General features: G+C 43.6%; 1 protein-coding gene across 10 annotated transcripts in view; it reads left to right on the top strand.

Moving 5' to 3' along the window:
* Window positions 1-15,151, top strand: part of zmiz1a (zinc finger, MIZ-type containing 1a) — a 109,742-nt gene that overhangs the window by 69,182 nt on the left and 25,409 nt on the right. For 9 of the 10 annotated variants that reach the window (XR_003051381.1, XM_025061134.1, XM_025061132.1 and 6 more), the window contains exons 4-6: window positions 6,769-6,878; window positions 9,938-10,051; window positions 14,186-14,291. Coding sequence is in view for 9 of the 10 variants with exons in the window: in XM_025061134.1 (XP_024916902.1) it covers window positions 6,810-6,878; window positions 9,938-10,051; window positions 14,186-14,291 (289 nt within the window). In the remaining variant the exon portion in view is untranslated. Of the gene's footprint in view, window positions 1-1,726; window positions 1,877-6,768; window positions 6,879-9,937; window positions 10,052-14,185; window positions 14,292-15,151 lie in introns of those variants that run through there. The other variant, XM_025061130.1, reaches the window with a different exon arrangement.

Below are 15,151 nucleotides of genomic sequence, written 5' to 3'. Positions count from 1 at the left end.
CTTCTCTCTTTCCTCCACGTTTTTGTCTCCACTCCCTGCTGGAAGTGCTGTATTTCAAAAGAGACGGCGCAGCACTGTGGAGTGAGAGAACTCTTGATGTGTGTTTGGGATCACAAATAAAAAGGCACCCACACTTGGAGAGTGTTCCGTGGAAGCCACCGTGCAGCGCATTAGACTCCGACTGTTGGCATTTAGACTCCGTCAGCCAAACAGGACCTGCGTGGTTTGTCTCTGTGTGTCACAGCAAACAGGTGTGTTGTGGTGTGTGGTGTTGTCGGCCGCACGTGCCTTCAGTCTGGCACACACACACACACACACACACACATGTGCACATACAGCCACAAAATAAATTGTTTTGTTTGGTCTGTTCATTTTGTTTCATGCTTGGGTGTCCTTGAACAGATAACACAAACAAAAACAAAAGAATGTTGGTTCGCCATTATCTACTGTTTTAGGTTTGTCTTTACTTTTTATATTATTTTATTTTATTTTTTTAATTAAACTACAATATTTTTATAGCAAGGCTTAGGTATTTTTTTATTTTTTTTAATAATTAAGTTGTTTTATTAGAAATGTATTATTATTATTCTTATTGTTATTAGTATTGAAAAGAAGAAGTTGTGTTATTATAATAATTATTATTATTATCATTCATTTTGAGACCAAATGAGGCGCCATTTTAATTTTTTGTAACATTTTATTCAACACAGTCACACGACCATAACTGACAAAACACCTTTTTCTTCAGTTAATGGCCTTTTGCTCTGCGGACGGTCGGCACCACCTGTGTTATTTCATCCTGATAGCAGCAAGATTTCTAATAGGAAATGCTTAGGACGAACATTTTTTTTTTTCAGTATTTAATTGGATTTGCTCCATAAATGATAAGAGACAGAAGACAAAAAAAAAAAGAAAAAGAAAAAAGGTTTCGCTCTGCAGGCGCCGTTGCTCTGTAGGAGGTTCTGTTCCGGCGCGTACAGAGCAGCCAGAGCGGATGATGTTATTTTTTATTATCATTATTATTATTTTCTGTGAGAGATGTGCGTTTGGGCAGTCAAAGAGAGGGGGAGTGGAGGACAGACAAATATATTTTTGCTCTCTCTAATGATACCGATACTATTTCACGCTTGACTGAGCAGATTGAATCACAATCACTCTTCACAAGTCTCACCCTCTCTATCTCCCTGTTCTCTCTCTCTCTCTCTCTCTCTCTCTCTTCCTGGTGCACCACCACCAATCACCACCCGCTCACATCAGCAACTATTACAGCAGCCTCCACACACGACTGTACATAGATATGTTACACTCTTCCCTCGGTGCATGTTGTTTAATTGCGTCTGGGTCAGCAGTTTGCGGGCACTGAAACAAGAGGACAAGGAATTTGTCAGTTTACCCGTTCAGCAGTCACGGGGGGGGGAGTGGAGAAGGGGGGGGGGGTTGTGCAGTATGAGCTAACAGCTCTGCTGGAGTCAGGCCCGTAAGGTTAGCTTTACACAAGCCTGTCAGACTGTGCTGTCAGTCACTCTCCCTGCAGCTCTCACCTCCCCCTCCTCACCCTCCCTCACCCTCCCTCACCCCACTTCTCACCACTTTCCCACAGAATGGACTCTGGATTTCAGACGTTCCTTTGATTGCCTTGAAGTGTGATAAAAGGTTACACACAGAGGCTTTGATGTACATTCAAATACACACTCACTACTTCCCATACCCCCTCCTCCAGATATGGGTTTTTTTTGTTGGGTTTTTTCTGTGATAGGAGAGAATTGAGTGTATCAGCAGGTATATAGGATCTGCCCCCGCTGGCATTTATAGCCCCACAGATGTATGACAATAATAACCAAGTTCCTCCACCTGCTGACAGGCCGTGATCACACAGGTAGAACCTGGAAAAAAAGTGCTATTTCCTGTAAAACTGTACAACTGTCACTCTGAAAAATACTTGTTGCTGCACAGGAACCATTTGTAGACAGAATGTTACTTCAATTCTTTCACTTCACCTGCATGTTTTCATATTTAATTAGTCTGGACACAGAGCGACAACATTCAAAGTCTTTATTACAGCACCGCCAGTATTAACATATTATATTGGCCAGTTAGACTAGTGCGGGATTCAAACCAGGGATCCAAGCACAAACGCCCACATTACCGAGTTGTCTGTGATCAAGTAATGCTAACAGCAGAGCGAACTCGTGTTTGTGTCGGTGATCTCAAATCCAGCGGTGAAACACTCCTCTCCTCCCGGGGGTTTCCTGCAGCTCTCCTTAAGTGAAGCTCCATAAAGCACAAACGCCCACATTACCGAGTTGTCTGTGATCAAGTAATGCTAACAGCAGAGCGAACTCGTGTTTGTGTCGGTGATCTCAAATCCAGCGGTGAAACACTCCTCTCCTCCCGGGGGTTTCCTGCAGCTCTCCTTAAGTGAAGCTCCATAATGACAGACAACGACAGACAACGACAGAGCGGCTCACGTATCCCGCACATCACAGCTGTGTGAGTTGTTTGCATTGTTGGGTGTCACAGTGTTGCACCGTGCTCCTGTGGTTGTCACATAAAAAAACACAAGATAAACAAACGGCGACGTTCCCTTCTTCTCCCCGCTCACTCTGGGGACAAGTCGTTTTTACATTTTTATAGAGGCCGCCGTGTGTGATGACAAGTAGTGGGTTGAGATTTTACAAAGGCCGCAGGGAGCGATGTATCTAATAGTTGGGTCTGTCGAAGGAGGGAGAAAGAAAGAGGAAGAGGAAAGAGCAGGAAGTCGAGGGTATAAGAAGAAGTTTGGTTAAAAAAAAAGAGAGAGAGAGAGAGAGAGAGAGAACGGGGGGCGAGTGCCTTTCACAGATGCACTAAGAGCAGAGATTGTGAAAGCAGAGAGGGTGGAGGAGGTGGGGGCAGAGGGGAGCACAGCTGAGTGGTGTTGATTGGCCTGTTTGAAAACACATGAACTGCAGACAGAGAGGGAGAACAGGCGGGTGGATGAGGGAGGGAGGCAGGGAGGGAGGGGGCAGTGTGCAGTGGGAGAAAGTGTCGCTCTGTGCCGTGCTCCGCCGCAGCCCGAGCCACATTAGAGCAAATGAATCCATTCCACCTCCTGTTATGGCAGCTCCTGCACGGGGCCTCAGGAAGGAGCAGGGAGGGGAGAAGAGTGGCAGGAGGGGTTGGATACACCAGGAGGAAGGAGACGAGAGAAAATGATGGAATTGAAAGTGGAAGATGATGGAGAGTAGCTGCATGCTGGGTGGCTCTAATGATGTCTGAGGGCTATGGAGAAAGGGGACGCGGCCAGAACACGGGGGAGAAAAGCCGCGGCCGTACAAGTGAAGAGGAGAAGGAGGATAAGAGATGATCTCCTGCTGTGGCTTCAGAGCAGGAGTAATGGTTTTGTTTCGCCTCTTTTCAGACTGTTGCTATAATGAAGATGCCCTCTGGCCAGACTTCACCTGTTTGCTTCTTCACACTGCTGTGGACTGCCCTTTATGGTTCTGGGAGAGGGTTCCACAAACAAGTACCAACAGGCACCGATTATTATGCATACAAACGAATGAATCTCCTGCAGCTCCTGAAGCACAGTCAGTGACCTCTGCTGTGAAGCTGTGAAGAAAATTCTTCTTATAATTCGACGTCCCTTCCAATGTGAACAAAAAAAAAAAAAAATCAAAACTGTCATGAGTTCTGAGGTGGTTATTACAGGTTCCAGCAGAGGGAGCTCAACTGTAATTTAGGTGTTTGTTGAAGTATTAGAGTGCTGCTAATTTGACAGCTACTGTGTTTATAGCTGTTACTATGGAAACTACTGACTGTAGACTACAGGCCGGATCAGGCTTCTCATTGGAGGATTGACAGTCCGAAACCCGGCCGTTCTTCGTGCACATAGTTTCTAACTAGTCCTGCTGTGTGCATTTTTGTGAAATGACAACTAAAAATACGGTGGTTTAGGTTTAGCCGTCGCTGTCTCTTAGTGACTTTCTGAAAGAAAACAGAAGAAAATCTCTGCGTTTTCAGCCCAAAACTCAGCATTTAACTTTAAGGAAAATGTTGTGGCCTTTTTAGGGCAGCATGTAACATGAGAGACAATAATACAGAGTCACAGCTTTAATGGAACCCCCGCCGACTGGTTACATTCACAAAGCAGCGAGCAGGCGTCGACGAGAGCTGGTAGTCGTTTGTCTGTAGTGACGAATCACGCATTCTACGAGTGATCATATGCTGCGTGTTTGTATGAGTAACACGCATTCTACGAGTGATCATATGCTGTGTGTTTGCATGAGTAAGTCAGTGTGTGTGTGTGTGAGAGAGAGAGAGAGAGAGAGAGACTGCACCTGATAATGAAGAGATAATTTCAGCACTTCTTCTTCTTCTTCTTCTCTCTCTGTCGATTTTCCCTCACCCTCTCAGAACCTCCTCACCCTCTCGTTTCCATCCTTCACTGCTTTTCATATTACTCTGCTTTTGTTTCTGACTACTTATTTCTTGGCCCACTTCCCCCAATTTGTTTTGCTCAGGAAAGTGATAAGGAAGCAGACTGAGTAAGAACGAGAGAGAGAGTTGAGTGAGTGAGAGTGAGAGAGAGAGGGACGTTGAATGGTAGCATTGTTTGTTGTCTGCTCTCCTCTGTGATTCATCACCGTTTCCCTCCCACTGTTGTTTAAAGACTTGTAATATGTGCAGCATTAGTGCAGTGTAATCCTTGGCCCAGCTGCCCTGGTTAGCAGTGAACGTGAAGTGGAGACATAGTCTGTGCAAACTTTATCTTTATCGAACTTATCAGTCTGATATTGGTCAAATTTTCAGGATTGAAGATCTTTAAAAAAAATGCCAAATACTCTATTTAACTTTGTGAGACATAAACAGGGGGCGCTGTTGCCTCAGCAACAAGTTGTAGTATTGGTATCGTTGCCATTCCTAATTTATACCAATACATTTCCTACAGAACTTTTGATACAAATACAGATGTGTCTTTTGTGCACTACTATAATCCTAATCCTGATGTGTTAGATCTGAAAAGAACTCAAAAAGTGATGCAGTGGTTCAACTGCAAAAGTCAGATTTTGGTTCAAACAAAGATCAGTTCATCATTCAGATGAACTTCCTCCTGATTTCACCTCCAACTCAGCTGGACATAACCAGGCGTTTCCAGCTCACTCATTTTTTTCCCAGATCCTGAGGGCCTGTCTTTTTTATTGACTAACAAAGGCACTGCCTCTCAGTAGGAGGAGGGGGTGAGGGAGGGGATGGGGGGGTGGGATCAGACCTGGTGGAGGCTCAACAGAGTGAAGAGATGGTTTTTGGTACACGAGGCAGCTATCACCACCTTTCTTTATGATCTTTGTGTGTTTGTGTTTGAGTCCGTGTGCGTGTGTGTGTTGGGCAGCAGGAAGTAGAGCTGCAGGAGAAACGTTAATCAATAGCCACAAGGTCAGATGGCCGGTGTGGAGCTGGAGTGTGCCCTGTTAGCAGAGCTGCCTGGCTGCTGAAAGGGATTTGTAGCACTTGTCAGGGCTTAGAGGAGCCCTCTCTGGACCACTTGGCTCTGACTGAAGTCTGTGGAGGAACCGTGACAGTGAGCAGCAGGAGAGGGAGACATCTGCTGGACCGCAGCTGAAACGACAACACAGTGGGTCCAGAGGCCACCCGTGTTTGTGGTCGTGTCATGTGCAGACAGAGTGGCTTTGTGCCACACAGGATGTGGACTTTGGGGACTTTTCCCAGCAGGCACTGCAGCCTGTTGTCCATGTATTCTAAACACTGACTGTTTACCGTTCGATGATTTAACACATTATTCTCAGAACATATGCATCATCATCACCATCACCTTCATCACCTTCATCATCATCGAAGTAATTCTCCAGCCCAGATGCTCAGTAATTCATTCCTTATTCATTTAATGTTTCGTCTGAAGTTTCGCCTTTGTACTTAATCACAGTGAAAACTTCAGACCTGTGTGTTTACATGCTCTAATGTGTGTATGTGTGTGTGTGTGTGTGTGTGTAAGAAGGGGAGGAATAACAGCGTGCATATTTGCACTGCTCTTTTTCAGAGATAAACACAGCACACTTCCATCATGTTCACGTCCCTTGTTCTGTTCTTCGACTTCTGTTGGGGAATCTTAGGAGACCTGTTATCAGTGCTGAGCAGCTTTCTAAGCCACTGCCCCCTCCCCACCCCCCCGTCCACTTCTCTGTTTGACTTTTGTGTGGAGGAATCGGAGGCAGACCAGCGCTGCTGTAGATGAACACAGACAAACTGGAACAATACCTATTAATCCAGCCCTAATCCATTACTCAGAGAAGGCGAGAGAGTGTCGAGCACAGAGTGTTGTTTCCATTTCAGAAAGGAAACATGGTGAAAGATGAGTAATATCTGCTGGTCGACGTTTGCCCTGTGGTAACCTTCATCAGGAACCATTGATTTTACCAGAAACTTGGAGAATTTCCACCTCAGAGATCAGAGATAAAATGAATCCTCTGTGTTGATCAGCTCATCAAAACCTCCACGGGTTAAAAAACTCCAATAACTCCGGTTGTTGTCTGACTGTTGGTGTGCTGGTGTTGAATATTTTCTCTCTCTCATAACTTTCACAAATGTCTTAAAATCTGTAACTAAAACTCTCAGTTTCCTGCATTTGCCAGGAAAAATGCTTCAGGCCGTTCACTGAGTCACTGCACAATAAAAAAAAAAAAAATCAGGATTCCCATTTTTGGAATTCACTGAGTTTCATCCAGAAACCTGCTCTAACAGATGTGTCTCTGCTCTTCCACTTCTTCACAGGGTAAAGAACCTTTTAATGGCGTCCCGATAGAGCCATCAAGATGAACACGCTACCATCAATGGACCGGCACATCCAGCAGACCAATGACAGGCTGCAGTGCATCAAACAGGTACAAGTGCCTCAGACCTCAGACCTCAGACCTGTGCCAGTGCTGAAAGACTTCTCTCAGCTTCATCTGCACTTCCTCTCCTTTCTTCCTTTGACTCCTCTCTCTTCTCACCTTATATGGGCATCAGTTTTTTCTGGCCATTAGCTCCACTTACTCAGATCATGTTGCACTGGGTCAGACAGCCAGACGGGCAGAGGGAGGTAAATCTGACAGCGAACTGGAGGAAAAAAAAAAAAAAGACTTCAAAGAGTCTAACGTGTCCCACGTTGCTTTACATCGTGTTCCTGATTCATAACGTACGCCGGCTCTTGTTGTGGTTTTTTTTTTTTTTTTAGCTTAAATACTTCCTTGACTGCTAGTTCTCAGAGCAGAGAGTCCTTCAATTCAGATAGAGAATGAAATACATTCAGACCCACAAACATGACCTCAGGGCTGCTGCCTCTGTGTGTGATTAATAGTATATGAAAACTCACACGGCGGTTGGCAGACTCTACTTCTACGTGTTTTTCTTTTTTTGCAACGTGGGTGTGATTTTATTTTTTAGTATTTCCCAACATTCATACGACACCATTCCTGAGTGTTGATGTTACAGTTTCAGCAGCAGAACACCCACGACTGTAATCGTTACATACATGAAAAAAGCCTGTTGTTGCTATGTTTAATGTCAACACGTTGAATAGTTTAATCTTCCAAACCGTGGCGTGTTTCTACGTGAGTACATCCAGACACCGTCCAGTCTTTTCATGGTTTTCTCTTTTTTTTCACTCCAGGCCAAAAAAAAAACAACTGCTGATTGACAGGGTAAAGAAAAAAAAAAGAAAGAAAGAATTTGTATCTACTTTTATAACCAAAAGGCAGAGGTAGGTGTGTAAACACGGTGATTTAACACAGAGGAACAAGTGTGCAGGGAAGAGCCGTCATCTGTCTTTTTGATAGTACATCTGGTGTCTGTGTGAAGAGATTTTTTCATTCAATTTATCAGGGCTGAATCTGACAAACACTTTTCTTGTCAAATACTGGATTTTTTTACTTTTTTGTGCTTTTACAGTGGCTCCAGGATTGACACCACCTGGTTTCAAAAGCCAAAATCTCACAAAAATAATTAGAAGTACACTCTTCAAAAATACCAAAATACCATTTGTCTTTTTATCCTTCTAAAAAAATAAACCAGTACGCTGATGATACCATTAATTATTCAACAATTGTGCAGCCTGAATCCCCTGGTTTTTAATTTAGGCAAAGCTAGCTACAGAAATGAGTACTGCAGTTTAACTATAGGTAATACAGTCTGTGTACTCACAGCTATAGATGTACATGCACGTGTGTGTGTATGTTTAGTAATGCAGTATTGAGTTGTACTCTACTGCTGAGCGTGACGACAAGGCACTTCACAGGCCTGGACAGTATGACCCCGTCCTCATAGAACTTGTTATAAAGCAGACTTCAAAGGCTGTTAGTGTTAGTGAGACAACAGTGAGCTGGAGGCAGCTCTGCCAACACACTCCTCTGGTTTTCGGGGGAAAGCCGCCGCTGGCAGAGAGCCAGGTGTTTGTGCTGTTTTTTTGTTTGTTTTTTACAGCCAGGTAGCACAGATTGATCTGTTAGGGGTATTAAAAAGGAGGGTAAGTCGGTCCGTCATGTCAGTGAGACGGCCTGTTAAATATCTGTCTCTTTGTCAGGCGCTCAGCCTCCTCCTCCCTCCTCCTTCACCCTCCCTGTCCTTAGCCAACCCTGAAGAGCGGCAACAAGAAGAAGAAGAAGAAGAAGAAGAAGAAGAAGAAGATCTCCGGCTCCATCCTTTATTCTCCCCAAAACTCATCAGCGCTCCCACCCTCTGTGTTACACACACACACACGACAAGCTCAGGTTGTCAGGCAGAGTCAACGTTCAGCTCTGCAGCAGAAAGGAGCAGTGAGTTCCCATCGACACAGACGGCCCGGCTGTGCCCCTCCTGATTCCCGTGATGAATGGTGATAGGCCTCCCATCATGCAGCAGTAATACTAGATTATGTTACGGAATTCTCAAAAGCATCTCTCGCTCACTTCCTCCTCGGCGTCACGTCTTTCTCGTCAGTCAAACCGAGGTTTGAATCCACCGCTAACTGCGTTAAAGGTTAATCTCCAGCTCAGAGCGATGAGTCATTCAGAGCGTCTTCTGAAGCTCATGATATCATTGGAACCAGACCTGACTTGCAAGGCTGAGTCGGCTGCAGGAACGCTTTTGTTTGCACGCCAACCAAAATAGGGCCCTTCTAGAAAACTCTCACCTCTACTGCCCTAAAAAACACAATACCCCCAAGAACCCCCGACCCCCGGTGCAGTAACACCCAAAGGGAGATAATTCGGCTCCAGATCAGAATAACAAACGCTTTCAAGTGGACTCAGTCTCGCCGGCTGAGCGAGCTGTAGCTCCGTACCATTTCAGAGCTATTAACCTCCTGAGCTGTGAAGAAAAAAAGGAGCCTGATTTTAAAACAGCTTATTGTGTCCTGCCAGCTTGAGTAGCCTTCAGACACTGGGAAGAATGGAGTCGACTGTTTCAGGCCTCAGTGAACAGGCCGGGGAGACAGAGGGAGACTCAAAGAGATTATACACCACACCAACGGCACGTTTTAAATCCACACGTCGCTGCCAGAACCAAGGTTGTTTTTCTTTGTGCACAGCCAAGCCGGCCAGTGGACTTCTGGAGCCGCGGCGCTGCTACATTCAGAAGACCGAGCTGAATGAGGATAAGAGCGGAGGGTTGCAGGGAAAGACTCGCCTGCGGTGCGGGTCACGGGGGTGAAGGGGGGTGGGTGTTGCCAAGAGAGATTTACAAGAAACACTGGCATCATTGTTGATATGGGTGTGATCATCTTCCCACAATGCCCTGCTGCTCCTAGTGGGCGTACATGGGATGAAGTGAAGGTCTCTGCAGGGTTGTGCAGAAACACTGGACATCAAATGTAAACAATATTGTGGTCGAGCACGAGGCTGCAGATCTCTGGGGTTTTTTTAGTTGAATTATTTTACATTTGTATTAAATGCAGTCTTTCTAACGAACTCTTCTCTTCACACAGCACTTACAGAACCCGGCCAACTTCCACTCTGCAGCCACGGAGCTGCTCGACTGGTGTGGAGATCCCCGGGCCTTCCAGCGACCTTTCGAACAAAGTCTCATGGGATGTCTGACGGTACGCAAACATTAATTATGTTTTTTTTTCTCTTGGGTTTTTCAGGTACTTTTTAAGAGGCTCAGTCAAAAACAATAATTAGATTTGGATGCAAAGGATGATTGGGAGAGCCAAGGAGTGGAGAAAAAAACAAAAACAACTCAGTCCCACATCTGAGTTTTCAAAGTGCTGCATTTTGGTTTTGACAATGCAATAAATTAAATAAAAGACAGAAAGGAGTTATTACCTTTTGGCCTTAAGGTGTTTTAAATTAATATAACAATCCTGAGCAGAAGGGAGATCAAGCTGAGAATCTGATCAACATGAGTGATCATGAGTGAGTAAAAGAAGACAGCGATGCTACAGTGTTGTACCACGCACGGGGAGAAAGACCAACGTATAGAAAAAGTGGCGGTTAGGTTCAAAAGACCCACAATCCATTGCTCCCCTTATGTTTGTTTGAATGAGGTGTTTGCGTCTTTACCCACTGATTCATGTACTGGTGTAGTAGAGGCGGTGGTAGATCACAGGCGGCAACGAGCGCTCGAGCCTGTGTGACTGCACGGTCTTTGGCACGCTCTCAGTCAGCAGGCACCGTGCCAAGAAGTGCAGAACAAAAGAAAGATAACTGCTAAAACTGTAGGTTTGAAAGTAAATATGTGAGTAATATCATGTTGTGTGTGTGTGCGTGTGTGTGTGTTTTCACATTAGACCTACATTTTTCATTAAAACTGAGTGGAACGTCATTGGCTGTCTGCTCTGGTAGCGTGAGCTAACAAAGCGCTCCTCATTAATGTGTAAATCACAGTAAAGGCCTCTTAGAGGAGGGTGACGAGCCGTACAATGGAGGCCACCACTGAGTTCCCTCACAGCGTGCCACAGTACCCATGAGCTAAATGGTTCCATCAGTGAGAAAATGACTTCTTATCAGGAGAAGTTCAGCGTCCTACAGGTCTGAGCAGTTTTTATTACAACAACCAACATCACTGGACGATTCCAAACGTCTCAAAGTAAAAAAGACTCAGGCCTCGTCCACGGACGCCACGTCACGTCACGTCACGCTGACATGTTGTACACGTGGAGGTCATTACATCTCTGTCTCTGAAGTCTCTGAAAGAGTTGCAGCTTTGGAGATAAAGTTGTCAAATGTAAGAAGTTAGTTTGTGCTTCAAGCTGTTTTCTGGCGGAAGCTTTAAAAAAAAAAAAAGAAAAAAAAGTCAAAAACTCTCTTCCCTGACAGTTTTAGTAGAAAAATACTCAAACAAATAAATCCAGGTCAAATTTTGAGCACATAAAAAAGAGCACCACAGAGAGAGAGAGAGAGAGAGGAAAAAGAAATCAAACTTTATGATTTTTCTTCTTCTTCTACCGTAAATATTCCGTTCAGCTCAGTTACGACAGATAGTTTCACTGGTCAAAGGTGTCAGTGCGGGTTTGACAGTTTGTGTTTTTATCAATTTCTTTCTTTGGCGTTCTAAAAATGCTTTTCTAATATCACCCACGTCACGAAGTAAACAACAAAACTACTGTTTTTTTTTTGTTTTTTTTGTTCCTGACTCCTAAGAATATGAATCCACGGCTCAGAAAGCTCTCGCCGCTCTGTGTTTATATAGACAGGAGTACGGGCTCCAACACATCCTCAGGGGAGGATTACGGCTCAGAATAAAGCTTTCGGAGGTGAAACACTAATAAATCCGTGTTAAAGCGCTGCTAGCCTCTCTAGCTGTCTGTCTGCTCTCTGCAANTCCCAACCAGAAAGTCACTGTTTGCGTAACATGGTTCACGTTGTGTGAATGACTGTGACTCACATGAGGTGAGGAATTACACAACATATCCAGGTACTTGTACTGCGCTCAGTATTACAGTGTACATGATCGGCATTCACCTAAATACAGTGTGTGCTTTTGCTGACCTTTGACCCTGATCAGATCTTAATGTTAAAATTGATACTGATGGAGACATTTGTCGTTGAGACTTTTTCTTTCCACGTCGTCTGAAAGAATATTCTTTGTGGGCGTGGTCAATTTTGGTATGTGGAAATTGTCACGTTTTTGTTCCACAGATGCAGAGGCTGTACTTGTTAAAGTGATTATAGTGAAGCACATGTCAGTGAAGTGATTTGAAGTTTTATCGTTTTATAAATAAACGCCGCCTCTGCCATCGTTATCGTGTTTTAAATTCACTCTTTTCGTTGACTCAAATCTGTAGAGTCAGACTTCTTAAAAACCTATCATTTTCCTTCACACAAACGGCAGCCGTGACCTCAGTGTGTGTTTGAATACAATGAGGGGAGAGAACCAGAGCAGATCTCATCTGGTCCACGGAGGCTTCACAGCCACACGTGAACATTCCACACTGACACACGTCGATTCACACCGTCCACATTTGATCCAAACACTTCTGTGATGTGTCCAGTCAGGGCCACTAGAGGGACCCCTGATGACCTTGTTGATGGAGGTCAGAGGAAACAGTTGGCAGATAAAAGCGGACGTGTCATTTACACTGTTCGTCAACAGTTTCACTCTGTTTCCCCTTTAGCCCAAACGGTTTCATGACATCGACAGACTCGTGAATTCATCAAAACCAAAACATAATTACAGTTTTACGGCTTCAGACACAGACAAACTTTTAGTCAGATCATAAAAAATGACCTAATTCATCAGCGTCATACCCCTCAGGGCTCAAACAGCTTTGTTTTTTTTTTTTTAACCAACACTAATATTTGTTTCTAAGGAGACTCCCTGAGTGCAACCATTCAATGGTGGAATTATTATTGATTTGCTTTTGTTAGAATCATTTTAACTGGTTTTTACTGCATAAAAATGCTTCTTATTTAATCAAAAAAGGAGAACAGAAATATTTGTACAACACAAACAAATGTGAACAACTTCAACACTGACCTTCAAATCACGACTCTTCCTTTAAAAATGATTGTGTGTAATTACATTTCTTTGGTATTTTTAGGAACCAAATCACAGAACCGTGTTTGTGAAGCCACCGCGTCACTCCCAGCATCAACCGACTGTCATGTTCCACATCCACACTGACCAGTGACTTGATACTAGTTTACTGTTACATTTGTCCTCGGTCATTTTGCCACTGGACATTAGTGAACAATCACAGAACGTATTCGAGTTCCATATTTACATGATCTGCCGGGGTAATTGAACCTGCAACCTATAATCAGGGCAGAAAGGGTGTTCATTTAGGACCGGTGCAGACTTGCTTAAGGATAAGCTTTCGGAGACTGTGCTCCCGGTGCTCGACGACTGTGGTCTGGAGGCTGGTGCAGTCATTACAGTCGTCCTGACTGTGGCTCAGTGGAGCAGTCCAGACTACAGACTCCACATTAATCTCACTGTCTGTCTGTGTCTGCGTGTGTGTGTGTGTGTGTGTGTGTCTGAAGTTAAATGAAGTTCCATGATAGCAGAATATTAACACAGTTAAGAAAGTAGGAGGATTAAAATGTCTTAATCGTGGCTCATGGTTCATATAATATTTATTATTCATGTTTAAAATCAATATTTGAAGGTTCTGTCCAGGAGACTCAGGTCATCACATCATTTACATATTCAGTCAGTGAGACTTTATTTAATAAAATGATTAGTTAGATTAATTTTTATTTGAACTTCAAAATGTTGCCTTTGATAATAATGAGAAACTTTTGCTTTTTAAAATTATTTTTATGATGTTAAATTAATCAAATCAAGTTGGATTTGAAATAAAGCTTAAAACACTCTTGAGTAAAAGTCATAATAATTTAATTTCCCATTAATTAGTTATTATTATTATTATTGTTGTTGTTGTTGTTATTATTTGCTATATTTATTATTGTTGTTGTTGTTGTTATTTACTATAACCATAATAATAATCCTAAATTCTTGTTTACCTTTTCTGGTTTGTCAGTAATTTTGTGAATAAAATGTATTAATTTAAACCTAGCAAAGAAAATTACTCAAGAAGTGATGTGAACCAAAGAGAACTGCTTCATGTTGCGCAGCACTTGCAGAGATATTTTGAGCGTCTCCTCATTATCTTTGAGAATGTACTGATCATTGAGTTCATTTATTTGTAAAATTCTACACAAATTAAAAATGATTCATATCAACAGAAGGTCAGGTTTATGGACTAACGGCTGTTTTTTTTTTTCCTCAGGTCGTGAGTCGCGTCGCTGCTCAGCAGGGCTTTGACTTGGACCTGGGCTACAGGTTGCTGGCCGTGTGTGCTGCCAACAGGGACAAATTTACTCCCAAATCGGCAGGTAAGGTCTTCTCCTTTTCTCCTTTGATTCCTGAAAATGCACATTCTCACTTCATCACACCCGCTGCTCACAGTGGTGGCCACGGCAACGCGTGCGGCACCTTACGCTGCATTGACATTTTATACCAGAGTTTAAAGATGTCATCAATGCACAGCATGAATTCACCAATAACTGTGAATTTAAAACCATGGCTTTTTTTGCACACTGACTCATCCCTCATGTTGAAACAGTTTTATTTTTGAAAAATATATGCACATATGTTTATACAGTATATGTATGTATGTATCAATATAACGCCTCGAGTGTTAGTAACTCACAAGGTCATTTTTGAAGTGTTCCCGTTTTGTACAAAACAGCCGAATCCACAGACATCAAACCCACGCAGCATTATAATGACAGATATTTTTAGTGCAGTATTAAATATTACATTTTCCATTGAGATAAGCTGTCCATGTGGTTTAAAAAAGCTAAAAAAAAAGAAAAAGTCAGTCGACTCGACAGTCTTTTCCTCTGGTGCGTCTGCGTGCCTGCGTACACACATGAATCCAGAAAAAGGAAAAGGAAAAAAAAAAGCCAGCTGTAATGCAATCCTCAGACATTTATCTATCAAATCCAATTCTCTCCCCCTCCCTCCCCCGATCCATACCTCCTCTCCTCACCCCTCACTCGTCTGCCTGCCTCACACAGTCCTGATGTTGTACATTTGTCAAAGTGAAAGATGCAGAGGTGGCAGGGAGCAAAGGAATAGAGAAAGAGATGGATGGCCGTGGAGGTGTCACTGATACGCACCGCGCTGCTCACTCTCCCCGGACAAAGACCCCCCCCCCCAGGCACGGGGGAAGACCGGGACTATATGTGTG

Source organism: Cynoglossus semilaevis, chromosome 12 (assembly GCF_000523025.1).
Source record: "Cynoglossus semilaevis isolate Cse_v1.0 chromosome 12, Cse_v1.0, whole genome shotgun sequence".
NCBI lineage: Eukaryota > Metazoa > Chordata > Actinopteri > Pleuronectiformes > Cynoglossidae > Cynoglossus > Cynoglossus semilaevis.
Note: the sequence above shows the minus strand (reverse complement) of the source record. Positions and strands in the feature narration are given on the sequence as shown.